We start from the raw sequence: 27,549 nt of genomic DNA on the forward strand, positions 1-27,549 counted from the left end.
CCTCAAGAAGCTAAAAAAAGGTTCAAAAGGGTCAAGCTCCCTCAAGAAAAGGTCTCAGCCAGGAAACGTGGCCGATTGATCAGAAACAGTGGCCGGCCGACCAAACACAATGCCGACCGACCATCAATAGTGCCGACCGGCCATCACCAATGGCCGGTGGCAAGGAAACAAGGCCGGTGGCCTCAAGCCATGGCCGGTGAGGTGTGGGGATGGCCTACAAGCTATTTTCCACCCTCAGAAGCAAAACAATAAGTGTTTGGTGCAAAACCAGACACAAAACAGTCAAGTCAAGAGATCTTGAGGCAGGGCGCATAGCCGAGACCTCCGGGAACTCAAGACGAACACGAACAGGGATAATCATCGAGTATTCAAACGATGACGTCCAAGTCTTGAGGACGGTCAAAAATAGGGTGTCTACACATACAAACGATTTGGCGGTTTCATCATACAGCAAGGCTACACCAAATAAAATTGTTTCCTTATGATGGTTGAATGCCACAAAAGATGCAAATGGTCTATGTTCTTTGTTTAACTTGTAAGTCGTATCAAATGTGACAACATCACTAAATTGGGCATAATCCATGATCATTTGTGCATCGGCTCAAAACATATTCGTTATTTGCTCTTCATTATCTAACTGGAAAGAATAAAAAAAAGAAGCATTCTGCAAAGATTTTTCTTTGAAGTATTGCAACACATTGTCCACTTCCCCATATGCTAAACTTTGTTGTCTTTTGGTTCTCAAATAATTTTTTTGATCTAACTCAATTGCTTGAGTAGCTGATATCTTTCTTTGTGATGGCAACATATGGACACACTTGGGTGATACAAGATCATGGTTGTGTTTTTCTTTGAAATCAGTCACAACAAATTTCCTAATACCCTCATCTAATTTAACATAAAGTCGAGCCTCACAACCAATCCTAGTTTTAGCTCTAGGGTTTTTTGACAATGGGTCTCGTTTATCAACCTTCCGAAATCCCTCCTTGTTGCAAACCAAAAATCTACAAATAAGTTGGTTAGTGAACTTGTTCTTCCTAGAATAATTCCTTCTTATGCTAAACCACATTCTTCTTCCATATGCATTATAAAAATTATACGCACCTTGTTCTGAATCAAATGTCATTCTCTATGTTGGCTTCCAAGCACAATCATTCTCAGGTTCCATATCCATATCAAAATGCAACTGAAAACTCATATAAATCAAATTAGCTACAAAATAAGTCATATAAGTTATATCTACTACAGAAATAAAATCTTTATTTGAGAGACAAAAGATCTTTATATCTGCTCCAGAGACAAACAAAAAAAAAACTCAAATCAAAATCCAGAGACAAAAACTTATATCTGCTCTAGAGACAAAAAAAAAATTACAGAGACAAAAACTTAAAGACAACAATTCCATAGACAAAAAATTCTGAAGACAAAAAAGAAGTTCTTCACAGTACCAAATTTTTAAGCTAAGATCAAAAACTCAAATAATCTTTGTAAAGACATTCTTTTTTATTTATCCATGTAAAGACATTCTTTTCTTTAATGAGGGCAAAGCAATGAATACGAATGTATGTAATTTTATTTATTTTTTTCTATTTTCAACAGAGGAAATCCATGTAGGCCTCAATGAATTGAAGCTTAAACACACACACAGTAGCAGATTTCCAAAGCATGAATGAAAAGAATGTCATTATATGGATAAATAAAAAAGAATGTCTTTACAAAGCTTAAAGACAAAAATAAAAAAATAAAAAATAAATTTCAGAGACAAAAACTGAAAGGCAAATTTCAATTTCAAAAAATTCCAAAGACAAAAAAGAAGTTCTTCACAGTACCAAATTTTTAAGCTCAAATCAAAAAAATATGCTACTGAAAATCAAAAAAAAAAACAAAACAAAACAAAACAATTCCATCCTTAAACATGAAGCTGAAATAATCAATTACAGATACAATAAAGACTAACCTCTGAATGATTGACGTCGGATTGGTTTGCTCACAACAAAACTCTGGTTTGCGAAGTGAGGGTAGATAGAATGAGGGCAAAGCAATGGGTTCGGTTTGGGAAGTGGGTCACTGTAGAGAGGGTCGCCAGTGAGACAGGTTCGATAAGGTGGAGAAGACGAACGTGAGGGCTTTGGTTTGCAAAGCAGACACAATCAATCCATCTCGATCGGTTGGGTTTCAGGTATGGATTGCCGTCGTCGGGAGTAGGTTGTCACCGGGATTGGGTTGCCGGTGAGGGTGGATTCGGTGAAGAAGAATGGGCGAGTGTGAAGCTGAGCGAGAGTGGGTTCCAAAAAAAATTATGTATAACCTGTATAGCTTTGGGCACGAAAATTTCAAATTTCTTTTAATTTTTTTTTTCTTCTTCAATTTGGACCGTTAGATCTGGTTGGCTGAATCTCAGCCGTTGCATGGAAAAAGTAAAAGAGAGAAGTTAAGGAGGGGATCCAGACTCCTTATTTAAAGCATATTTACAAGTTCAACTTTTTTTTTTTAATTTTATAATAAATTATCAACAACTATACGTTTTACGACTTATTTTAATTTGTTAAGATACCAATTTTAAAATATACATTGATAAAACTATATTTTAAGTATCCAAAACAAAATTTACAATTATTATTTTTTCTTACATTTTAATTATAAATTTCATCATTCAAAATCAATTATTTGTATAACCCGCCCACAATATGTGACAGACCACTTCTAAGCCAATTGGACTGGTGTTTGGGAAATTGAGTTAGTTTTTTTTTTTTTACTCATTAAAATTAAAATAAATTAAAATAGTTAATAAGATAAAATATTACATTTAAATTATAATCATTTCACTTCTTTTTTTTCACAACAATCAAATCAAATCAACTATACAAAAAAATCAATTATCATCCCAAATATAATTTTTTAACCAAGTTAAAATAATAAAAAAATAAAAAAATTAACTAAAATAGCCAAATTTCCAAACGAAAATGAGGCCCCACTTGGGAAGTGTAACTTTTAGACAAAAAATTATTATAAGTTATTATATCGTTTTTTTTTTTAATTTATTTATTTATTTATTTTTAAACTAAAGGATTATTTGAAAAGTGCTAAATTAGTATATTTTTAAATTTTTTATTAAAAAAACATAAAATATGAGTTAAATTTGAAATAATATGATAAAAAAATAATGTGATTAAAATAAAATGACTATAATTTAAATAAAATAATACACAAAAATAGTAGTATGTATTAAACAAAGGCTAACTAAGCTATTATCTAAGCTTTTGTGAGAAGGTTGACTTTAATTAATCTCTTTACTAGATTACACTTCATAAAATTCCATTACTGTGGTCAACTCTGGCAAAAAAATACTCATTTCGTTTAAAAATACTCATTTCTTATTTCAGAAGGATTGAAATAATACAAAAAAAAATTATTTAGTTATTTTTTAAAATTTATTAATATTAATATACATAAAAATATATATATATAATGATGACAATTATACTATTAAAAGTAGGGTTGTACAAAATATCGCCTAATCCGCTAAAATTTCACCGATCCGCATCAATCCGTACTGCTCTAACCGCTAACCACGGTTTAAACTTAAAATTTATAATCCGCCAACCAAACCGCTCCGCTCCACTATAGTTAATATATATATATATTTTTTAATCTCTAATGAAATTTCAATGTAAAAATGAGTATGAGAGAGATTTAATATATAAATTTATTACAAATTAGTAATTATATATATAAAACATATTATATAAAATTATTTTGTGTTATATATCTAAAAAATATTATACAAATTAGTGTTATATATTATGCAAATGTATAATAATTGGTTAGAATATTCTTCAATCCGCCAATCTGTCAAAAACCGCCCAAACCGCAATTTATCAATCCACCAATCCGTCAACCCGCCATTCGGTTTTTAATTTTACTCTCAAACCGCCCGAACCGCACCGCGCACACCCCTAATTAAAAGGATAGTTTTAAAAAATTAAATATTTTTACAGTTAATTACCTAAAAATCCTATTTACAAATGTTATACTAGTTCAGGTCCTATTTAAGATTTTTTGAACTAATAAAGCCTATTTAATAAAACTGAGAATATTTTCAATTTTTCTTAATTTTTAAAATTAAGAACATTATCAATTTTACATAGTAATATTTCAGATAATTATTTCACTAACTGATAAAAAAAATAGAGTATGAGATTAAATATTTTTACCCTTATACTTATTTATTTGATTCAATTATTTAATAAAATCGAAAATATTATCAATTTTTTTTTAATTTTAAAACTGATAACATTACCAGTTTTTTATTTTTATAGTTTTTTTTTCCTAGTTTTGCACATCAATGTTTCATCATCATATTTCTTTATAGACATAAAATTTTTAATTTTGCATAAAAAAAATATTTCAATTTTTTTAATTTTTTCAAAAAAAATATTAATTTTTTTGCACATAATTTTTTTTTTTTAATTTTTTCAATTTGAAAGTTGATTTTTAAAATTTTAAAAATCAAAATAAATGTCAAATTATCATATTCCTTTATAGATAATCTTAAATAATGAACAATCATTATTTAGAAACCAATTTCGACTATTAAAAAGTTAATAAAATTTAAAAATTCAAAAAATCTTAATTAAAACTTAATAAAATATAAATTTATAAATTAAAAATTACGTGCAAATAACCCTATTTTCTAATCATTTAATAGAAATATATTATATTTGGTTTGCATTTGGGAGATTAGTTTTAGAAAAAAAATTTAAAAAAATTGTTTGGTTTGAGTTTTTCTCAAAAAATTTTCAAAATCACTTTCTCTCTCTTACACAACAATCAATCACTTTTTCTTTCTCTTCTCTCATTCTCAATTACTTTTTCTCTCACACATATCTACTCAATTTCTCTCAAAATATCAAATCATTTCAAACTCTCAAAAAAACAACTCTCCCAAAATATACGACCAAACAAACTAAAAAAATTTCTAAACTCTCTTCTCAAAAAAAATTTCAAAAACAACTCTCCCAAAACAAACCAAACAAGCCCATAAATTTTATCTTTTATCAATTACAATGCCATTAGGCAACACATGAGAGACCCACTTTAGTGGATGTAACTTTATCTGGTTGGTTTGTGCGTACTGTATTTCTCTCTCTCGTGTATCTATCTGTCTATCTATACGTATATGAGCTCTGATTTTGATATTTAGGGTTTTGAAATGTGGAGGGAGACGGATATGGAAACTTTCGAAGCCAACTCTATTTTCGCACTCAAACAAACCTCTCAATCAGAGCTAGGGTTCGCATCCTCTGATTCAGTCACCCACTTCACCACCACTCAGAGTCAGTCTACTCTCGATTCCGATTGTTTTACTGACGAATCTCTCTCTCAGAAGTTCGAAAACATAGGGTTAAGATCAAATGAAGACGAGAGCTCCAACGAATCGCACCCTCTTCGTCCTTATGCCGAAGATTGCCCCTTTTTCCTTCGGACTGGAACGTGCAAGTTCGGGTTGAATTGCAAGTTTAATCATCCAGTGAGAAGAACTAATCAGGTATTTTCAGTTAGCTGATCTGAAAGTTGTGTTCTTGAGCTTGGTTTTGTGTTTGTAATTGTTTCTGTTTGTTGATGTGTGTAGAAAGCTGGGAAAGAGAAGGAGAAAGATACAGGCAAGGCCAAGGAGGGGTTTTCAGAAAAGCCTGAGCAGACAGAATGCAAGGTTTTTGCAAATTTTTTTACTATTTTTGTTCTAATTGTACATCCATATATGACATACAGTGGTGGATCCAGAGTTTAATTTTTAGTGGGGTCACTTAGGTGATGACATTTACATTTCACTTTATGAACTCTACCAAATTGATTTATTCAAAATGCATTATTACAATACCTATTTAAAATAAATGCAATGGCAGATGATTCATTGATAATGAAAATTGAACATTTAATGGGCATGAGGTGGTTCTTGATTTTATTTCAGGTTGAGCTTCTCTCATGTTGAGATATGAACATGACAGAACTTGATGGGCGCATAGGGCCCAACACACGTCTCGTGTCGATAATCCAAACCATTTATTTTATAGGGCCCGCAATGTATAATATACATGGAAAAATTTAGGGTGACTTGATGATTGTAATGTAACCTTTTATTTTATCACATTTGTCTTTAAAAAAATGATTGATCTATTTCAAAGGTGTATTTGTCGTTGTCGTCCATTTTTTTGAACACAAATGCAATAAAATGAAAATGTTATGATTATTGAAGTGAACTAATTTTCTTCATGGATAATATAAATTGCAAGCCTTACAAAATAAACAATTCTAATCATCGAGATCGGACACGTGGTGGGCCCTAGAGGCCTCTCAAGTTTTTTCATGTTGAGATCTCAACATGAGAGAAACATAATTCTTTGTGGAGTTTAATTAGAAAATTGTTATCAAAGATTTGATGATTTCGTAAATAAAATAAAAGAAGTGTATGATAGAGAGGTGCTAAGTAACAAAGCCAGCACCACGTAGCCCTTATCATCCATGTTCATGATCTGAATAATGCCTGTATGAAGGGATGGAAGGTCAAAAAGCAAAATCAAAGAACTGGAGTTTGATGGATGACCATAGAGGAAGATAGCCAAAGACTATGACGATGGTGTCACCGTCACTGAGGATAGGTGGATGTGAAAGTGAGGAAGAAGAAAGAGAAAGGGATAAATGGGTTTCTCTAATCTCTCAGTTCTTCTTCCAGTGAGTGAATGCGTGTGAGCCATTGGATCTTATTTTGGATTAGTGTCCCAAAGAGAGAAGGGGTTTGGAGGATTTTAGTATGGTGTGGAGCCTCTCCCCAAGAGATGTGGTTGAGAAGTTGCAATTTTCCAAATATTTAGTTTTACAAGTAGAATATATAGTAATTCAATGAGTTGATATAAAAGGCTACATTCCAGTCCTCACCACGTGGCTAGCCACTTCACTATGGAAATGTTTTCATGGAACTATGACAATATTCCACGGGTGAAATTTATCACCATGAAGAGTAGCTTGTGGAATTAGCTGATCTTTTCAGTAAAGTTTCCCAAACTTCATGACACCCTTTCATATTTGTATTATTGGTGTCAACTCACGTCATACACGACAATGAGTTGGCCTGTTAATTACTTTAAGTTGCATAAGAAGCTACTTTAGTCTCTACAAATCAGGATGCCATGTGAATTAATGAATTACTAACTTTTGGAAACTCCTAGTGGAACCAACCCACGGGTCAGTCTTCCAAGGAGATGCCTTAGGACCCACAAAAAGTTGAGATTGATGAGGCAACATAAGAAAATATGAAGGGCCTTTAACAGTTAAGGGATTTTATTAGGTAGATACCACAATAAGATTCAAAACTCAATAAATATTTTAAATGCATTTACCATGTTGCATATTTCTTTTGTGTGATGTATGAATTAATATGTATGAAGTGAAAATGGCATTTTTGTCTGTTATAATTCTATAAATGTATCTCATGCAAAATATGCATTTTATTTCTAGCATTTTGATTTTTCAATCATGCAATAGTATCTAGTAATCCTTCCAAAGTTTTCATTCATTTCCATGTTTGCTATTAATATATGATTGCGATTCATTCGGATATTTTGATTGCAAGACATCATGTTTTTTTTTTTTTTTGGTTGCAGAATTACCTAACACCAGGAGGGTGCAAATATGGAAAATCTTGTAGATACAATCACTCCAAAGATGAGTCTGAAATTGCGCCTCCAGAGCTTAACTTTCTAGGTTTGCCGATAAGATTGGTAATACTTATTCATTCCAAAATTTAATAATCGTGCATTTTTTTTTGTTTGTTTGTTTGTTTGTGTGTGTGTGTGGTTAATATTACCAACTTTAATTCCTAGTTTGTAGATAGATTCCATGCAAAGTTTATGTGTGCTGCTCGTATATAAGGTTTCTATCCTGAAGTTGATTGCATTGTCTTTTGAACCAGGGAGAGAAAGAGTGTGTCTTCTATATGCGAAATGGTTCTTGTGGATATGGAGCTCGCTGCAGGTTTCACCATCCTGACCCCACTGACGTTGGAGGATATGACCCTCGTAACTCAACACCTAATGAAGAGTCTATTGGACAATTTGGCCGGCCTTCAGAAAATTATAATGGTGAATCTATTCCATTGCATGTATCAGGGGCATCACAACCAGCTCAAGCATCCTGGTCTTCACAGATGCCATCTGATAAAGCTGTTCCCTACCAGGATAACCACTCATCTTGTATGCCCACAATGCATGTCTTTCATCAAGAGGCACCCAAATGGAATGAGTATCAGGTAGCCTTTTTCTGGGGTTATAAACTGGTGTGCAATTGCGGCCATTATAGGGTTTTGAATAATTTTCTATTTGATAATATCTTGTTGCTTGGTCCTATGATATTTCACCCCTTTCGACTAGATTTCTTTAATTTTGTCAGCAACACAAGAGCTTGCTGCAAACATATGCTCTCTGTTCACATTAAAACATAAGACTGTAGATGAGTTACTAAAGATGACTGCAACCAGCCTAAAGCCTCTCCTAAAAGCAATCCTATTAGGTTCTGCAGAAAGCAAATGTTAAATCTTTGTGAGGTGATTTTTGGAAATGGAGCCCCCCTGAAGACTAAATGACCTCCTGTTTGCTTTTCCACCCAAAAAACAAGAGTGATTTGTGCTTGACATCCTGCAAATATCTCTTAAGTGGTTGGGCACTTGCATGCCCAGGTCATCCACACGGGCTTCATTCCCGCTGCTTGCCCCCTCTCATTAGGTTTAGTCTAATATATTGATGTTGTTGTGTTTCTCAAAAAGGAAAAAAAAGAAAAAGAAAAGTGGCCTGTAACCTCTCTGGCCCTTGTTTTTGACATGTCATGAAGCTTATTTTTAAGCTGTTTCTAGCTTTCTGTGTGAAAAATTGGTATTATTGGTCAGCCAGGGTGGGAATGTGGGTTCTATGGTAAAATTTGGAATTCTAGAAAAGATGCAATCCAAACATTAGAATTGACTATTTTCACTGATTTTTGTGCATTAAAGAATATTAATAGTCTAATACACATAATTAGCATTCTGGATCCTGATTACTGCTGCCAGGCTGAGCAAGGGTTTTTTTTGTTGACAGTCAAATCATTATTATGGTACCACTCCATTTTCTCATTTTCCTTATCAAGACACATCCATACCCCAACTGGGAGTTGAACCCTACACCTCTCCCTTTGGCAGTGGCTGGAGATACCACTCTAACTAAAGCTTGTGGTAATTTCTTGTTTATGCTAATTTCAAGAAAACTACTTAAAAATAGAATAGATATGGGCTTTTATTGGAAAAAAATATTGGGTGTAATAGTGATACCAGGATGGTTTCGCCGGCCAATAAAATTTCACAAATGCATTAAGTAGTCAACACTTGTCTCCCACTAACCTAACAATGTTGTGGTCACTACCTCAAATCAAGAATGCTCATTGGATAATGTTTACTCCTTTTACTAACACTTGACACTTGTGTTCTTGCATAATGTTTTGATAAAGTAGTATCATGTTGAAGCATGCAAGTGGTAAACTTCCTATAATTATTGACTTCAACTTTGCCTGTGAGGCAAGCATGGAGCGAACTAGGGGAAGAAAAGGAGATGGAATCACAAACATTACCTCCCCTCAGCCTTAATGTTAAATCCAATCATGTGTGATAGTACAATATAGAGTAATGGTCAATTACTATTTATGCTGGAAAATGTATCATCATTTATGCTTTTATTTTTTATTTAAGTCTCTTCTCCATGCACGTGTATGTGTACGCTTGCATGCATGCCTATAGGCTTTGGAGGGATATTGAGTTGATATTTTTCAATAGACATTACTCTCCCTTAATACTACCCATCCTTCATTTGGTAGGCCCCAAATTTTGCAGAAGAAAGAATAGGGCATCCTCATTCAGCTCCAGCAGCAAGGAGCTTTACAAAGAAAACAGATATTTTTAGCCGGATTGAAGAATTCCCTGAACGACCAGGTCAACCTGAGTGCAGTTACTTCATGAAAACTGGGGATTGTAAATTTAAATCTGCATGTAGGTATCACCATCCCAAGAACCAAGCCCCAAAAGAAGATTGTGTTCTGAGTGACAATGGCCTCCCTCTAAGACCTGTAAGTCTGCTACTTTATTGCTTGTTGGTTGTGGCAACATCATCATGTATAGGATATTAAAATCTTTAAAGTTTTTCTGTCCCACGTTTCTAACTAATGGAGTGTCTCAACAAGGGAATTTCTTTTTTGGATAAATGAGTGTTTCAATATGAGACATTAAAAACAATTAAAAGATATTTTGGGTGTCAAAGTGTACTTTTCAGTATGCTCTTTGACGTCTTTGGACATGAAAATTTGGTGCTCTCTGAGGAGTCGTATTGGATTTGGTTCACACTGTTGAAGAATGAGCAATGGTAGAGGGCCCAAATTCTGTGGCTCAAATGTGGCTCAAATGGCCAAAACGACGTCGTTTTGAGTACAAAACAACATCAAAATGGCCAAAACGACGTCGTTTTGGCCATTTGAGCCACATTTGAGCCACAGAATTAGGGCCCCCAAACATTTTTCGTTGAAGAATATAACTGGTGTATCTTTTGTTCTTATTGCTGTGTTTTGTGTCCAAATAGAAAATATTTGAACATGAAAAAACAATACATGATTATGTTGTGTTTTGTTTATGCCATTCATGATTATTTTTTTTATCTTCTGTCACTTCATCCAGGGCAGGAAAATTTGCCGGAATTATGACCAGTTTGGTATTTGTAAGTATGGGCGTCTCTGTTTGTTTGACCATCCGGTGAATCACAGTTCAACTGTTCCAGTTGGGTCTGTTTTAGAGTCTCCTCAAGGCGGCAACTCTTGGAGGGACTACAGCAGCTGGGATTGAGGCAAGGCTATAATCCAGCGTTCTGTATAGAATTTTGGTTCTATATCCCAAATCCCAGCCTACTTATTAGGAAACATTAAAATTTTTTTTTTGCTTTAACTTGTTACTACCCAAGCTGATGTGCATTGGATGGATCTTTCTTGCCTACTTTAGAAGTCTTTATAATTTATGTGCTCTTTATGAATTTAAGGCTCTACAAAATTACATGTAGTTCTTATCATTTTTGGTCAGAGAAATTGAGCTAATTAAATTATCAGGTGAGGCTGGTTAGGGCATGTGCAGCCTGCTCGTCAAGTCTTGAGTTCAAACTCTAGCACCAGCACCCTCCACCCCAGGATATGTAACGAAGCTCTCTCCCTTGTACTAGAATAAAAATATAAGGGTGAAATAAAAAATAAATTCATGTGATATCTATCTTTTATTGAGAAATATATTGAGGTTTCGTTGATCAATTTTGTCTCCACCTTTGGCTTTTTTTTTTATTTTGTTTTAAGGTCTCAGTCTAGATCGCCTTGAAGATCTCCAGGTATGTTTTGCTGCTTTGCTTTCTTTATTACTTTATATCTCTATTGGGCTTCTTTAATGGTGGAATAGCCTTCTTTCTCTCTTTTGTTGTCTTCAAAAAATCGACTGCCTCTAGTAGAATTAGATGATTGAAAACATCATTAAATGGACAAAAATGGCAGTAAAACACCTAATGACGAAAATTGTAGTAAAATACCTAGAATGTATTATATTTTTTTCACATACATTTTCTCAAGATAAATTACCAATCTCACAACCAAACATTTAAAAGAAGAAAAAAACACGAAACCTTGTGAACGTCTATTGTCCCTAATATTTGCTAGCAAATAACGTTGAACTTAATATAATTGAGAAATAAGAATGTGTGAATGAATCGGTGAGGTTCCAATCATACAAAGAGCAAGAAATGCGGTGTTTTCATGTTTGTCGCCTCCCTCCTCTTCCAAAAGAGTACATTATACGAGTAGAATGACCACCTCGTCTTTCCTACTTCTTGAGACAAACATGGCACCACAGAACTGGAGCTTGAAAAAGCAGCAGGGTCTCAGAAACAGCAAAACCACTTCTTGTCCTATGAAAAATAGTTAAAAGTTAACAAATGATGTAAAGAAATCTATATATATATGATAGATACACCCACATATATCATCAGAATGGGATGATACCTGAGAGTTTAGATCTGGTCTTGGTGGATTATTGTCATTCTTTTGCGCTGATTGCGCCCCATTCACAGCATTTCCGTTGGTTTTCTTGTCATCTCTGGCCTTGGCGAATATCACCGTGAAACCATCCGCTGAGGCTGGATTATTTACATCCCACTCACCAAATTTTGGCAATGGCCTACCTCTATCCTCCTGCACACATCAAAATTATTATTACACATTGTCGAGTTAACTTGTGTGGAATTAATTCATTATTGGAGCTATCAGCAAAGCTTAGGAACATATATAATATTCGTTTCTGCTGTCAGCATGGCATTCATTTTTTATGGAATCAATACTCCACCAGGATGAATGCTGCCACATTGTATTTTGTGTACTTTTTATTTTGTGATAAATTTGTGTTTATATCATTATTGCAACGTATAGCGGTTATCTTTTAAAGAGTCCTGAAACAAGTTCAGTCAGAAACTTATTGAATCTCAATCCGAAACTCCTCTCTTATAAACCCTATTTCAGTTTTTATTGAAACTTGTGTGATGAACATGAAATGAAAGAAACTAGTTCCCTTGAATATATATATATATATATATATATGTTGATTTGTTGTATGGCTAGCTTTTGACCCAAATGCCTTTGTAGCATTGCCCTTTAGCGCATTGAAAAGTTCAGAGAAAAAATGTTGAGATGAAATTGTACATATTTTTTGGCAGGCAAACAGAATATCATAAAATGACGTTTAAAAAATAAAAAATAGCTCAAGACTTGAGATCTTATAGAGACGGAGACAAAGAGAGATCCATGTGCAAAGGAAATTGATGCATTGAGGCAAATGTTGATCAAAGTTAACTAACACAAGTTTTTTTTTTTTCTTTTTTTCTGAAGACTTGGTCCCAAAATAAACCTAGAACATTTAATTGATTTTCGTAGAAATAACATGAAATAGATTTCCATGGAGTTCATCAAAATTTCTAGGAATGTTGCTTTGACCAAACATCATCATCAGCATCATCATATACAAATCATAAATAGTTTCTATTATACAACCAAATTAATCAATCACAAATATTGATCCATAGACAAATTTTGATTTGATATAAACTAATTAAACAATGTTAATTTGAAATGGAGAGAGATTAAAAAAAACTTACAGATGCCATCAAAGGATAGATTGCAGGAGCTTCGCAAAATCGAAATGTCAGAGGAGAGAGAGAGAGAGGACGAAGAAGACGAAGGAGGAGGACAGAACGAGTCTCAAGGAATAGCCACAAAGAAATAGTTGGTTTAATAGACAATAAAAATAAAATAAAATAATTTTGAGAGTTGCATGCATGTAAACACCCCTATTGCCCAACTTATTAATCTTTAAATGACTATAAATATAATTTCCTCGTATAGCAACTAGGAAGGCACCTTCTAAGACCCAATAATGCTAGATTGATTAATTTTGGGTACAATATTTTGATATTATTTGATGGGTTGTTCATGCATTTGTTTAATAATCTATTGATGTAATAGTATTGTGTTAAACTACGGATTAATGATTCTTTGTTGTTAAATTTATGTATTATTGTCCTAATTCATTCTCAATTAATCTTGAATTTTGAAGGACATGAATTTTGTGACATGATTCAATATTTGGAAACAAAAATTTGAAAAAAAAAAAAAAAGGGAGAGCACATGCTGTGTTAAAAACAATTCAATAAAAAAAATTAAAATTTTAAAATAAATGATATTTAGAAAAAAATAAAATACTAAACCACGAGCAATCGATTTTAATTACAAGGTGTTATGCTTTTCTAAAAAATGCTGCTATTATTTGCCCATGTTATATTTTTTTGGACCGCACTACTCTACCAAAATTGATTCCATCAATTTATTGTGTTTTTAACACCCACCACAATTCCTATGAATCATATCTCTCTTTCTTTGGATTCCACTTTGCCATCTCCTTCCTCTGGCACCCTCCATCATCCATCACCTCCAGCAGCCACTCTTCATTTGCCACCCAACCTCACTTCTCCACTGTAATCCTCTCTCCCAACTCTCTCCCTCAGTGCATGATCCTCACCCTTTTGCCGCTACTTCAATCCTAGCCATAACCATTCATTCCTCTTTGAAATCCTAACCTTCATCACAAAAACCCCTCACAGTTTACCATTTCAATTGCTCACCCCAACTCCTCTCCTTTTTTCTAGGCTACACCTTTTTTTTTTTTTCTGTTTTTGGGATAGTTATTATACAAAAGTTTTTGGAGCACTTTGATTGAGGGATTTGAGAAGTGATTTAAAAAGGATAGTTAAAATGTAAATAAAATATACCTACATTTCACTTAGTTTTACACCATTTTTCTCTTTTCCTTTCTAAATTCCTTTCCAAATCCCTCGATCAAACACAGCCTAAATCAATCATGTAGTAAAAAAATTTACAAATAAATAAAATTAACTCACTTTTATTAAAGTAATTAAAAGACAAAAACATCTCATTAAAAATATATTATGATTTTTTATTAATAAAAAATATTATATAAACAATACCAGAATATTTAATAATATATATATATATATATATTTGAGGGCTAAAAGAATTCAACAATACTTGGTAACCAAAATTTTCATGACTCAAATATCTTAAAATAATGTCGTTTTTCATACATTCGAGCCATTCAAGTCACACAGATTCAAGCTATCAAGTATTTTTCAAAAGAATTGGCCTCAAACGAAATTAGTACATCCAAAGGCCGAGCTTGGGACCTACAAATCAGTAAGCCTTGGGCCCAATTAAAATCCCATGTTGTAGATGATGGGAGCTTACTAATAAGCCTTATACGCATAGTTCAAAATCTATTTAATTTTAAAATAAAATATTTATATTAATTAGTTTTACATATTTTTAATTATTACTAAAAAATATTTTTTTTTAAAAAAATAAAAATTAAAGACATTACTACATTTCGTCACCGTCGGACTTTCGTCAGATAATCACTGGACGCTCGTCGGAATGTTCAAAATCACTGGAAAGTTGTCGAAACATCGCCAGAAATTCGCTAGAGTATTATCGAAGTATTCTGAACGTCACCAGAAATCACCGAAATGTCTAGAACATTCGCTGAATGTCAATAATATTACTAGAGACTCACCAAAATGTCCAGAATATTTTCAAAAAAAAAAAAAAATTGAGAAATTATAGTAAAAAAAATAACAAAATGTGATAAATATTGATAAACTGAAATAAGAAAAATAACGTAAGAACAACAAATATCAACAATGAGAAAAAAATGTGTTGTTTTCAATTTATAGGGTTTAGTAAATAATCTCCAATATTGATCCAATTAGAAGGCAAGTTTTGAAACTGTAAAATGTTAAAGTTTCAAAATATGATTCTGTTAAGTATTTATTATTATTAATCAAATTAAAAAACATGTTATGAAACTGTAAAATTTTACCGTTCTAAATAAAGTTATGAAACTGCAAAGTTTTATAGTTCTAAAGAATGATTCATTTCATCATCAAAAAAATTGAAACTGTGAAATTTTACAATTTTGATCGCCTATAACTAAAACTCGAAAACAACTTGTTTAGATTTTGAATTTTTTTTTATTATAACAGGAAAATGGAAGTGTGTAGTATAGAAAAAGTAAAAAAACTGAGAGATCAAAGAAAAAAGACAGATATAAAGAGAGTCATGTATTCTGGCAACTATTTTAGATCTAGCTAGATCTGATATAGATTTACTCATTTTCGTCGTCGGTTGCTCATCTCACTCACCGTCGATAAATGCGAAGTAAGGAGTCGGTACTTGGTGGTTGCTAGTGAACCCCAATCAATGGTGGTTACAGGTCACCAGTGATTGTAGATTAAAAAGAGAAAGAAAACAAGGAAAGTGTGGTCGTGGTTATTGTTGATATCAGAGAAAAAGAGATAAAGAGAAGAAACAAAGTGCAGGGAAAGAGAAGAAGAAAAAGGAGCACATGACTTTTGAGTCAATCTAAAAGATTTGGGGATTAAATAGAACATACACTTTTCAAAAGGACTTATGGGTAATTTGCCCGTAAATGATATAGCACATTTTGTGTGGTGTGATAATTTATTTCTTTTTCATTATGGGAGTTGATTGTTTGTAATTGTTGGGTTTGGATTTTATAGATTAATTGTTGGGCTTGGTGAATTATGATTATTAGTTATTAGGATTTTAAACAAATTACCCATAAGTCCTTTTTGAAAAGTATATGTTCTATTCAATCTTAAAACTTTTGAGACGTTCTGTGTCCATTTATCTTCTCATCTTTTCTGACACTTTACTTTTTCTCTTTATCTCTCTTTCTCTGATATCAGAGATGACTATGACCCACACTTTTCTTGTTTTCTTTCCTTTTCTAATCTACAGTCACCGTTGATCGATGATTACCATTGATTGGGATTCATCGGCAACCACTGAGCACCGCCTCCTTATTTCATGCTTACCGACAGTGAAGAAGATGAGTTTTCGACGAGATCTACATCAGATTTGAATAAATCTACTCAGATCTAGCTAAATCTAAACCAAAAATAATTGTCGGAGTACAAGTTTTTCTTTATATCTGTCTATTTCCTTCGATCTCTCAATTTTTTTATTTTTTCTATACTATACACTTCTATTTTCTTATTATAATTGAGAAAATTTTCAAATTCTGAACAAGTTGTTTTCGAGTTTTAGTTACAAGCAGTGAAAACTATAAAATTTTACTATTTCATTTTTGTTGGTGCTGAAATAAATTATTTTTTAAAACTATAATATTTTATAGTTTTATAATTTTCTTAAGAATTATAAAATTTTACAATTTCATAACATGTTTTTTAATTTGATTAATAAAGATAAGGGTAAATTACAAATACACTCTATGAGGTTTGCTTAAAATACAGATTATCCCCTTTGGTTTAAAAAAATTACAAATATCCTCTTATTAGAATTTTTTATTTAACATAATTAAGTAAAAAAGTGAAATTCATAATTGCTTTCCAATATAATAATAAAATTACATAAATTATTAATTGAAACATATTTTTAACATCATTAAAAACTGTTTATTGACTTGATGATTTATTAATAAAATGGGCGATTTGTTATGATATTAGAAACATCAGGGGATGGAATGTAATTTTCAAAACTACAGGGGGCGATTCGTATTTTAATCAAATCTCAGAAGGTGTATTTGTAATTTATCCTAAAGATAAATACTTAATAGAATAATTTTAAACTGTAACATTTTATAGTTTCAAAACTTACTTTTCAGTTTGATCAATATTGGAGACTGTTTACTTAAACTCTATAAAAATTGAAAATAATATGTTTTTTTGTCATTGTTGTTGTTTGTCATTCTTACATTTTTTTCTTCTTTTAGTTAATTAATATTTAACACATTTTATTATGTTTTTTTATTATAATTTCTCAATTTATTTATTTTTTTTGGCATTATTTTGGATATTTTGGTGAGTTTTCGACGATATTTTTGATATTTAGTAAACATTCTAGACATTCTGACTACTTCCGGTAACATTCAAAATACTGCGGTGATACTCCGGTGACTTTATGGTGATGTTCAACATTTCAACAAATCTTTGTTAACTATCTGACGAAAATTCAATAGTGGTGAGATAGAGCAGCGTCTTTAAATGTTTAAAAAAAAAATTGAATAATAATTAAAAATATATAAAACTAATTAATTCAAACGTTTTATTTTGAGATTACTCTTTAAATTTTTTAATTATGATGAGTTAATAATTTATTTAATTATGTAAATATTTCTCACGGCTATAATTACTCATCCATCTATTGAAAGGGAAGAGAAAAAGAGTAAATTATCAATAGGTCTTAATAGTTAGACTTAATTCTCATCAAGTCTTATTTAAAATAAGTCTTGCTAAAACTGTCGTTAAAAATATTTTTTTTTTGATAATTTTTTACATGTCGCTAAAAAATAATAATTAACGACTATTTTTTGTCATAATTTTTATAAATTATCACTTAAATTTACATTAATAACTTTTTTTATAATAAATTTTTCACATAAGTTCTATTAGACAATAAATTTACTTATATGGCTTTTAAAAAAAAACGAAAAAACAAAAAAAAACAAAACCACCGAGAACGATTGATCCACGAGCACACCACGCTTCTTGTTGGCCCCCAAACGGCCCAAACCACGCCACGTCATCACCACCTCCCATTTCTCAGATCAAACGCCCCCAATCTCTCTCTCTCTCTCTCTCTCTAACAATGGCGACTGGTTTGGTCCGTCGAGCAATATCTAGGGTTCAGTCCTCCCCGGCGGCGAAGCTGGTATGCATCCGAGCCCACGCATCGGAGGTCGAAGCTCAACAAGTCGAACCAAAAGCCCGACCTCTCTCCGACTCCAAAACCTTCCAAATCTACCGATGGAACCCCGAAAACCCTAGCAAACCCGAGCTCCAAGACTTCCAGATCAACCTCAAGGAATGCGGTCCCATGGTCCTCGACGCCCTCATCAAGATCAAGAACGAGATCGACCCAACCCTAACCTTCCGACGATCATGCCGCGAGGGAATTTGTGGTTCTTGCGCGATGAACATCGACGGCTGTAATGGACTAGCGTGCTTGACGAAGATTCCAGAGGGGAAATCGTCGACGATCACTCCGCTGCCGCATATGTTTGTGGTGAAGGATTTGGTGGTGGATATGACGAATTTTTATAATCAGTATAAGAGTATTGAGCCCTGGTTGAAGAGGAAGAATCCTCCGCCGGTGACCGGGAAGGAGGTTCCCCAGAGCAAGAAGGATAGGGAGAAGCTTGATGGGATGTATGAGTGTATATTGTGTGCTTGCTGTAGCACATCCTGCCCTAGCTATTGGTGGAACCCTGAGTCTTATTTGGGTCCTGCTGCCCTCCTCCATGCTAATCGGTAATCTTTTTCATCTTCAAATGCCTAATTCTTGTGTTGTATTTTGCTTATATGTGTGTGTGTAGATGTTTGTATTAAGGATTGATTGATTGAGCATTTCAAGAAAAGAAGTATGCTTAGACCATCTCCAATGATTCATCAATTCATCACCAAATTTGAATTTCGTAAAAAAGGACAGTTTTTTTTTTTTTTTTTTTTGTCTCCAACGGTTTCATTAAAACAATATCAAATTGAGAATGGCCCAAAATTTTTACCAAACTGAGAATGTTGTGTGACTTTCAACAAAATACTGTTCATTACCGTTGTATTTTCACTACGGAAGGACCCAATGGATGTCCCCCGGATGTCTTTCCGGATGACCACCTCAAGTAAAATTGTGCAGATTTTACACTGGGAGGTCGACCCACCGGTCGACTCCCAGGTTGACCCTCAAGCTTGAAAATATGAGGAAAAAATATCAATAGAATACCTCAGTAGCAAAACTGAAGAATAGATCAAAAATTAACCAAACACACACATAACACTCTGTTTGATCAAAAACCCAGATGCAAAAACTCCATTAAATCCGAAATTGATCAACCAATAACACTCTGTTTGATGCAAACACAGAGTCGCTGAAGCTTCGTTGCCGACCAAATGGTTGGAAGAGAGATTTTGACAGAAAATTCCAAAGAAAATTTGTTTGGAAGAAGTAGAGAGAGAGATTTTGGGAAGAGAATAGTGGGTGTGAGATGGTTTTTGTATTGAAAGCTTCCAAACACAACACAACACAACAGCCCCAATTGTTTCAGAACAGGTTTTTCATTTTTTGCATTGGCCGGTCGACCGGTGATTTGATGAAAACTCATATTCTTCCGTTGGGGCATGCGATATCAAATAGAGGAAATCGTCTTTATTTATACTCAGATTTAAAAAATCTGGTGAACCGTTGTAAATGCTCTTAGACTACTAAAGAAGGGCATTATTCATGGTCCAAATTTTAGTTCCAACTTATCATAAGAAATGTCAGCATTATTAACACCTAGACCTAGTATGATAATCTCTTCTAGTATTGTTCTATAGCCACATGATGTTAAACACTTGATTGTAAAAATTTGCATTGCTTTGCAGAATTTATCTTTACTCATCACGTGTCTCTCAAATCACAAAGGAAAAAAAGAGAGTAAATAAACTCCCTTTTCGTAAGAAATGTCCATTTGGAAAATTGGCATGCAGTTATTAGTATTCAGGTCTAATGGCACGTAGAAGTTGTTTCTGTATATAAACATATTCTGCTGGATTGAATTCAAACATCTGTAAACAAACTTGTGTTTGAAAGTTTTGATGTCTTCATTTTTATTCTTTGTTTATTTGTATTGGAGTGTTCCTTTATTGCAACAAGCACATGCTAAAACATTTATATAAAAAAAAAATGATTTTTTTTCCCCCCTTTGTCCAAGTTATCATACAACCCAATACCCAAGAGAAAGAAAGTAAAATTAGTTGTGGTTCATAGTTGGCTTAGTTGGAGCATGGAGGGTAATTTTAATTAGCCTTTTTTTGCCTCTTCTTGCTTATCAGGAAATAAATAAATAAATAAAAGAAAAAAAGAAAAGAAAAGAATTGTGGAATCATATTTTGAAATTGTTGCATATGAGACCCATATCAGGAGTAGCCAAGCAGAAGCTGTTTTTGCATCCAAAGAACGGATACATTTGAGAAATTTCTAATGCTTCCTTGTATTGCTGCTTTCTCCTTTTGTTTCTCATTTGCATGTTTAGGGGCAATATTACTGTGACAATGATTAAGTTATGCTGAGTCCGTCGTTCACACACATGTCGAGGACATGAGAGGGTTACCTAATGCATTTGTATTTTAAGTTCTGCTTAGTATCTTGTTAAAAAGTCTATTGTTGTGGTGGGACATGGAGAATTGAAATGAAGATGAGAGTGATTTACAGGGCTAGAATACTTACATTTTTAGGTTCAATAATGATGATAATCAATATGTGAACATGTGGAAGTTATCAGACTTCATCTGAAGTGGTCTTGCCTTGTTGCACTAAAGCAATATGAAAGTGCAACCTTCATGTGGCCCTCATTCCTCTTGAAATAATCACATAAGGTGGTAATGTTCTTTACTATCTGAAGCACGCATCTTTTGTATTGCAGTTATTGAAATTGCAAGGTCATGTAAGAATTGGTTTTTATTTATTATTGCTGCTTTTAGATATCTTTGTTTGGAAATGTTGCTGGTATGGTGGTGTTCATGTTATTGCACAAAAAAAAAAACTCTTTATTTCCCCCTATTCACAGATAGTTAGCATGGAACTGAATTTGTTTTGTATTTCTGTTGGCATGTTCAGGTGGATAATGGATAGCCGTGATGAATATACCAAGGAACGCCTCGATGCAATATGTGATGAGTTCAAGCTATACCGCTGCCATACGATATTGAATTGTGCACGTGCCTGCCCAAAAGGACTCAACCCTGGAAAGCAAATTACGAACATCAAACAGCTTCAGCTTTCAAATGGTATCTAAGAAGTGTGATGGTGTGCAATAATTTCTCATTCAGGAATATTATTGTGGAGGACTAGTATTTGTTCAAGTTATAATGTGTAGCGATTTGCGTGAATCGTTTCGTGTACCTTTCGGAATCAAAGGTCTTTGTTTTGAATAAATTTTCATAGAACGTAAGAGTTCTTTTGACTTAACTTGGGTTTGTGTTTTACAATATATGCAGTATGATAAGCTTATGTACAGTCAGCTTTTAAGAGTGAAGTGGCAAATTGATGTCGGAATTGGGTGAAATTTCCATATTACATTTGTAAGTTCAAAGGGCATACTCAGATCAAACAGTCTTGCTATGATTTTTCTTTATTTTGCATTAAAGGTGTGGTTATTTATTGATCAGGGGCCATTTCCTGAGGTTGGTTGAGTTGGATATAACCTCTGGAGGATTGTATTTTTCAGCTTCTCGTGATAAAAAGTAAAAAATAAAGATTGTCCAAGTTCGAGTTAAGAGGCAAAAAAGTTAAAACACAGGAAACAAAAACTATCTATGAAGGCAGAATAAGAGGCAAAAAAGTTGAAACACAGGAAACAAAAACTATTTATGAAGGCAGAATAACAAAATCTACGGTGAACCAAGATACTGTTCCAACTTCTCCAGGGACTCCAAATTCTCTTTATTATGAAGTGAAGTAAGGGATTTTAGTACATCCAAATATTAAGCTTAACAGAACAATGAATCTCATCTGCATAGCCACCACAAGTATCACAAAATTGCCAGCATCATATGCGAAGAAATGCTATGAAACCATAACCACCAAATTAAATCCAAGGAAAAAAACTAGATTTCGGGTTATTCCTAGAACAAGTACGAAAATATACAGATTTCAAGGTCTCCTTGTAAGTCCAAGGAATACAGCAGCCGATGAGATTTGTACCCGAAGATCAGCAATATCAACATCATGACCACCTTCAACCAGACCCCATCGGTCGACCTGCCAAAGAAATTCAAGGAAACATGAAAAGTTGATAGATAAAACAAACTTCAAGAAAACATGAAAAGTTGATAGATAAAACATGCCACGTGTTTTAAATCTGAGGGAAAATAAAAAAGAATGAAGAAGGGCAGAGTTACTAATAGTAACAAGCACCTGCAAATCTTCTTCAAGTCTAATCAACTCAATGGCCTCCTCAATCTGCAATCTTCCCAGGAAGATTCCAATAGAAATAGTTAAAGAGTGTGCTGCCGATGCAATTGCATCAATTGCTGCCAATTCATAGTCATCCATTTTCTTAAGAAGGCTCTCGATGGCATGTACAAGACCATCCTCCTGCTTGCCACCAAAGAAACTGGAGTATACAACTGGCTTAAAGCCAAATTCTGACTCCAACCAGTTAAGTATCGGATCAATTTTCTCCACTTGCCGTTCTGAAAATTCCATGGGGTCAACACAATGGTAGTTTAGCTAACTATCCACTCTTTCTAACCCAAAACTAAAGATATTATATCTAGTGAGCGAGTTTAATTAAGTCATTATATGCTACAGATAAAATTGACCCGTAGGTGTTGTGAGATTTAAAATAAAAAAATAAATAAAAATAAACTGCACCTGATTCACAGAGAAGAGGTGTCACTAAAAACTATGTTAGTTTTGCCAAAGTTGAACACAAATTAATGTATGGTACATTAGAGGAATCTAGCTGAAAACTCAAAAGGGTTTAACATGATAAGCAACCATAAAGCTGCTCTTTGGTACATTGACTAAAGATTCATAAGGACAGGTACAAGAGAACATGAGGTGAAATAGGCATACTGCTATGGTAATGATCAACTGAGAATTACACAAGAGAGAGATATGGAGTATCCCAGAGGAAATGGTGGCAGGAAGGGAAGTCAAAGAGTAGGGTTTGCGTTGATGGTAGCATAGGACCATGGCACGGCGGTAGTGGATGCTATTGTTGGTGCCAAAAGTGAAAACGGTGCAGCTGTGAAGGTAATGATGATAGAAGTGTTGGAGACTTGGAGCTGCAAAACAGTTGTGATCGCAGCAACACTTATAAAGCCGTAATTTAAGTGATTGCAAAGTATGTGGTGATACCGATGGACCAATGGGAGCAATGCAGATAACAATACTGTATTAGCAATAATAGTGGCAACAACACTATTTTTAGTTTGGCAGGCTACAAACTGTTTTGTCAATTCAAATATCTTTTTAGTACTTCATTAATCTGAACAAAGGTTCACAATATTCTCGACAACCAAGCCAAGACAAAAGTTGTCCTCGATCTCCTTTAGTTTAAAGCCTACATTGGGTAGAAGAGTGAAGTTAAAAAAAAAAAATCATGCAATACCCAAGTTCTATTCATATGAGTAGATCAACCCAAAGAGTAGTATATTTTGAATGAAGCAATGCACAAAAACTACTCATTTGATTCAATCACATTAAAAATTTTAAAATATTGGAGAATATTATAATAACAAAGATCCAGAATCAGCCTAAAGGTAGTCCCTCTCCCAAATACCGTGACTTTTTCTAGCTAAACCATCCAAAAAACAAAATTTTCATAATCCGACTTGCTTTCACCATAGACAAAAATAGAACTCACATGAGCATTGGAAGACCACTTAAAAATACATTATTAAACGTAACATTACTTCCAACTATTTATAGTATAAACTCAACAACTTCATGCTGCATCAGTTCTCAAAATGACAAGTTATGTCTCACATAATTTTATTACAGAAAATATTTAAAGAGAAATGCATAATCAAACAATATGTAATTATTGAGGATGGTATGCTTGGCATGACGATAAGTTCACATACCAAAGACACCACATGTCAGGTCAGTATCTCCGGGAGCACGACAGAAGACCAAATCTTGATGGAATTTCTTCATCAGATGTTCAATTATCTTGGGCCGAGTGAGTGGAACTCTTTCCAATGCCGTGCACGCAAGTTTCATCAAAGGCATTGTAAAGGGTCTGATTCCATCTATTTGCTACAATCACAGATACCAAATTACATAGTCCGAGTCTCCACTCCCATCACGCATAACAGTTCATTAACAATGAAGCAAAAGCTCAAATTAATGAAAAGCAAAAACCATTTGAATTAGATTGCGACAAATCCAAAGTTCACAAACAAAACATTGAGCTCCAATAAATTAGGTACCCACAAAACCAAAATGCACAAACAAAATCACAAATCAATGAAAATTACAGCCTTGTAATAAAATAAAATAAAACAATTACATTGCTATAAATCCAAAATTTACACAAAAAATTGAGATAGAATAAGTTCAAAGGAAAACCATTTGAATTACTTCAAATCCAAAGCTATTAAGAATGCAAAACAAAATCACAAGTCAAGGAAAACCACAAGTTACAACCTTAATTGAAAAAACAATTAAATTGCTACAAATACAAAATACACACATAAAAATTGAGCTAGAATAAATTGAAAGAAACCCACAAAACCATGTGAATTACTTCAAATCCAAAGCTATTAAAAATGCACAAACAAAATCACAAATCAATGAAAATTACTACCTTGTAAAATAAAAATAAAAACGATTACATTGCTACAAATCCAAAATCTACACAAACAATTGAGCTAAACTAAAATTCAAAGTTACCCGCAAACCACACAATTCAAAACACAAAGCAGACGAGAGAGAGAGAGAGAGAGAGAGAGAGAGAGAGAGAGAGAGAGAGAACCTGGTATTCCCATTCAGCAGCAATAGCCTTAGCGAGAGCCAAAGTAGGGCACTTGAGAGGCCTCTTAGAAGGGGTTTTGAGGGTTCTATAATCAAGCATAACACTCCAACCATTACCATCATCAGCCTCTCTAGTTGTCACCTTCTTGTAGAATCTCTTCCCCGCAATCGATCCCGTCATAAACGCCATCGGCATCGTCACCGAAGAAGACGACAATTTCGGAGCCCTAACATAGATGCTATCATCATCGTTCGTCTTCTTCGACTGACCTTCTTGATCCGCCGAAAATGTGAAGGCTGAAGGGCACTCGGGTTCGGGTTTTCCGGCGGTGGCTACGGCGGTGAAGTGGCGGTTCTGAGTGGAGGATAGGGTTCTGAGAACGACAAGAGGGTTTATTGATTTTAGGGTTTTTCTCGTTACAGCAGTAGCCATTAGAGAGAGAGAGAGAGATCCACAATGGTCTCGTTTGGGGACGACGGAGCTGGAAAATGGTTACCCGGAGCCCCGACAGGGTTTTCACAGATAGGATAGTTGGGCTGGGCTCCAGCCCATGGACAATAAATATGCATAAACGGGCGGACCCCGATGACTGCCTTCCATTCATTAGGTAAATAATTCAATTTTAAACCGAGCTTGTTAAGTTTTTAAATCATGCTTGAATAATCAATTGCTCATTCAGTTGGGTTTAATAAATTAAAATTATATAAAAATATTTAAGCATTCTACTTCAACTCAATAAAAGTTTGTGTGAGATTAGTTTGTGAAACTCGTTAAAAATTTTAATTCAAGTTTAAATAGTCGGTTTTACGAATTTATCACCTCTACCAAGGGGATTTGTCTCCATTGTTGTTATTATTGTAATTAATGATTTCTTTTGAAAAAATTTTAAAAATAAAGAGGAGAATTTTATGCATAATTTTGACTGCTAAACATGCAAAAAATTTAGTTAATGCAACTTCTAAATATTAGAAGGTGTTCGCATATTTTTGTTAAATCTAAGAAGATTAATTTTTGTCAAATTTTAAGAGTGCTTGTAATTTGTAATTTCAATAACAATATGATATTTTCCCTTAGTGCTTTATAAGTGTAAGATAAATTGATAGAGAGAGAATAAATTGTATGTATTATGATTGATGTTTTAAGTGTGTCTTTACAATGTGAAGATGACTCTCCTTTTATAGAAGGGAGAGTGTACAAAGGGGCAAAGAGAGCCGAAAGAAGAAAGCAGAAAGTGTGCACTAAGAAAGCACTAAGAAAACAACATGATTAAAGCTTGGTAATTTACAACTAACATATTATGCACTAATATATAATACATATAATATACTAACAGCCCCCCTCAAACTCAAGGAGGATAGGTACTAGCCAACTTGAGTTTGGAGAGAGTAACAAAACTGGAAAATAAAATAGGATAGGAGACACTGTATGGTCGTGTCGAACCGTTGGTGAAGACACTGTATGGTCGTGTCAGACCGTTGAAGGAGCTAATCGGAATTAATGTCGGGACAGTTTATGGTATATAACCATGCTTATTAGCTTGGGTGGTTCGCATGGTGTGTAACCATGCTCACCATGATATATGTATAACCCCCCCTCAAACTCAAATAGATGTGAAGATAGAAAACTATTTGAGGTTGAAATAAAGTGAGTGATAAAGGGGATCAAGACAGTTTACGGGGTCATGTCGGACCGATGTAGCAGACACTGTGTGGTCGTGTCAGACCGTTGTAGGAGCCAATGTTGTGACAGTTTACGGGGTCATGCCGGACCGATGTAAAAGACACTGTGTGGTCGTGTCAGACCGTGGGAGCCCAAAAGATAGAGATATATAGATATATATATCGCACCCTCAAAAGTCGTGCCCAATCTATCAAAAGGCGTGCCATCAAAAGGCGTGCCCAATCCATAAAAAGGTGTGCCTGTCATTATGGCGAGGCGCCCATCAAAAGGTGTGCCGGACTACCTTGGCTTGCGCGCCCATGTTGTCGTCTAGCGCCGAGCGGCGCATGATGCGCGTGTCTGCCTTGGCTATTTAACCAAGACGAAGGCTGAGGCTGAGGTAGAAGCTGAGACAAAAAACCTGCGAAAAAACCGCTGAAAAACTCTTCGTTTTCTGAGAGAGATACTTTGTAACACTCTGTTGCCCAGAAAATGGCTTCGTCTTCCCGTGGTCTCCTCACTCTCTTTCCCGACCTCAACGAGTCAACAAGAGAGATAACTGGTGCGGTGGCCAGTGAACCTCAACCAAACACCTCTGGTTTTGCTCCGTTGAACTTTCCGATGTGGTCTGTGGAGCAAAAAATGGCGGTGCAAACTGATATTGAGGC

The 27,549-nt window shown here is 34.1% G+C and overlaps 4 protein-coding genes across 4 annotated transcripts; 2 read left to right on the plus strand and 2 right to left on the minus strand.

Annotated features, from left to right (window-relative positions):
- Nucleotides 1-5,038: 5,038 nt before the first annotated feature.
- On the plus strand, nucleotides 5,039-11,361 carry LOC114274281 (zinc finger CCCH domain-containing protein 43). Its single transcript, XM_028216173.2, has 6 exons — nucleotides 5,039-5,548; nucleotides 5,633-5,713; nucleotides 7,662-7,778; nucleotides 7,970-8,305; nucleotides 9,895-10,143; nucleotides 10,745-11,361. The coding sequence occupies exons 1-6, from the start codon at nucleotides 5,213-5,215 to the stop codon at nucleotides 10,907-10,909; spliced, it is 1,284 nt and encodes a 427-aa protein (XP_028071974.2). The 5' UTR covers nucleotides 5,039-5,212; the 3' UTR covers nucleotides 10,910-11,361.
- A 255-nt stretch (nucleotides 11,362-11,616) lies between these two features.
- On the minus strand, nucleotides 11,617-13,356 carry LOC114274282 (RPM1-interacting protein 4 (RIN4) family protein). Its single transcript, XM_028216174.2, has 3 exons — nucleotides 13,245-13,356; nucleotides 12,100-12,288; nucleotides 11,617-12,005 (listed from the first exon to the last, which is right to left on the minus strand). Exons 1-3 carry the CDS (start codon nucleotides 13,251-13,253, stop codon nucleotides 11,979-11,981), a joined length of 225 nt encoding a protein of 74 aa, XP_028071975.1. The 5' UTR covers nucleotides 13,254-13,356; the 3' UTR covers nucleotides 11,617-11,978.
- A 4,174-nt stretch (nucleotides 13,357-17,530) lies between these two features.
- LOC114274279 (succinate dehydrogenase [ubiquinone] iron-sulfur subunit 2, mitochondrial) lies at nucleotides 17,531-21,705 on the plus strand. Its single transcript, XM_028216172.2, has 2 exons — nucleotides 17,531-19,010; nucleotides 21,355-21,705. The coding sequence occupies exons 1-2, from the start codon at nucleotides 18,349-18,351 to the stop codon at nucleotides 21,530-21,532; spliced, it is 840 nt and encodes a 279-aa protein (XP_028071973.1). The 5' UTR covers nucleotides 17,531-18,348; the 3' UTR covers nucleotides 21,533-21,705.
- Nucleotides 21,706-22,143: 438 nt separating this feature from the next.
- Nucleotides 22,144-25,816, minus strand: LOC114274278 (ATP12 protein-like protein). The gene is made up of 4 exons (XM_028216171.2): nucleotides 25,223-25,816; nucleotides 24,330-24,504; nucleotides 22,654-22,931; nucleotides 22,144-22,497 (listed from the first exon to the last, which is right to left on the minus strand). The coding sequence occupies exons 1-4, from the start codon at nucleotides 25,652-25,654 to the stop codon at nucleotides 22,390-22,392; spliced, it is 993 nt and encodes a 330-aa protein (XP_028071972.1). The 5' UTR covers nucleotides 25,655-25,816; the 3' UTR covers nucleotides 22,144-22,389.
- Between the last annotated feature and the right edge of the window lie 1,733 nt (nucleotides 25,817-27,549).

The sequence above is a fragment of the Camellia sinensis genome, chromosome 4 (assembly GCF_055761805.1).
Source record: "Camellia sinensis isolate YWXY chromosome 4, ASM5576180v1, whole genome shotgun sequence".
NCBI classification, from domain to species: domain Eukaryota; kingdom Viridiplantae; phylum Streptophyta; class Magnoliopsida; order Ericales; family Theaceae; genus Camellia; species Camellia sinensis.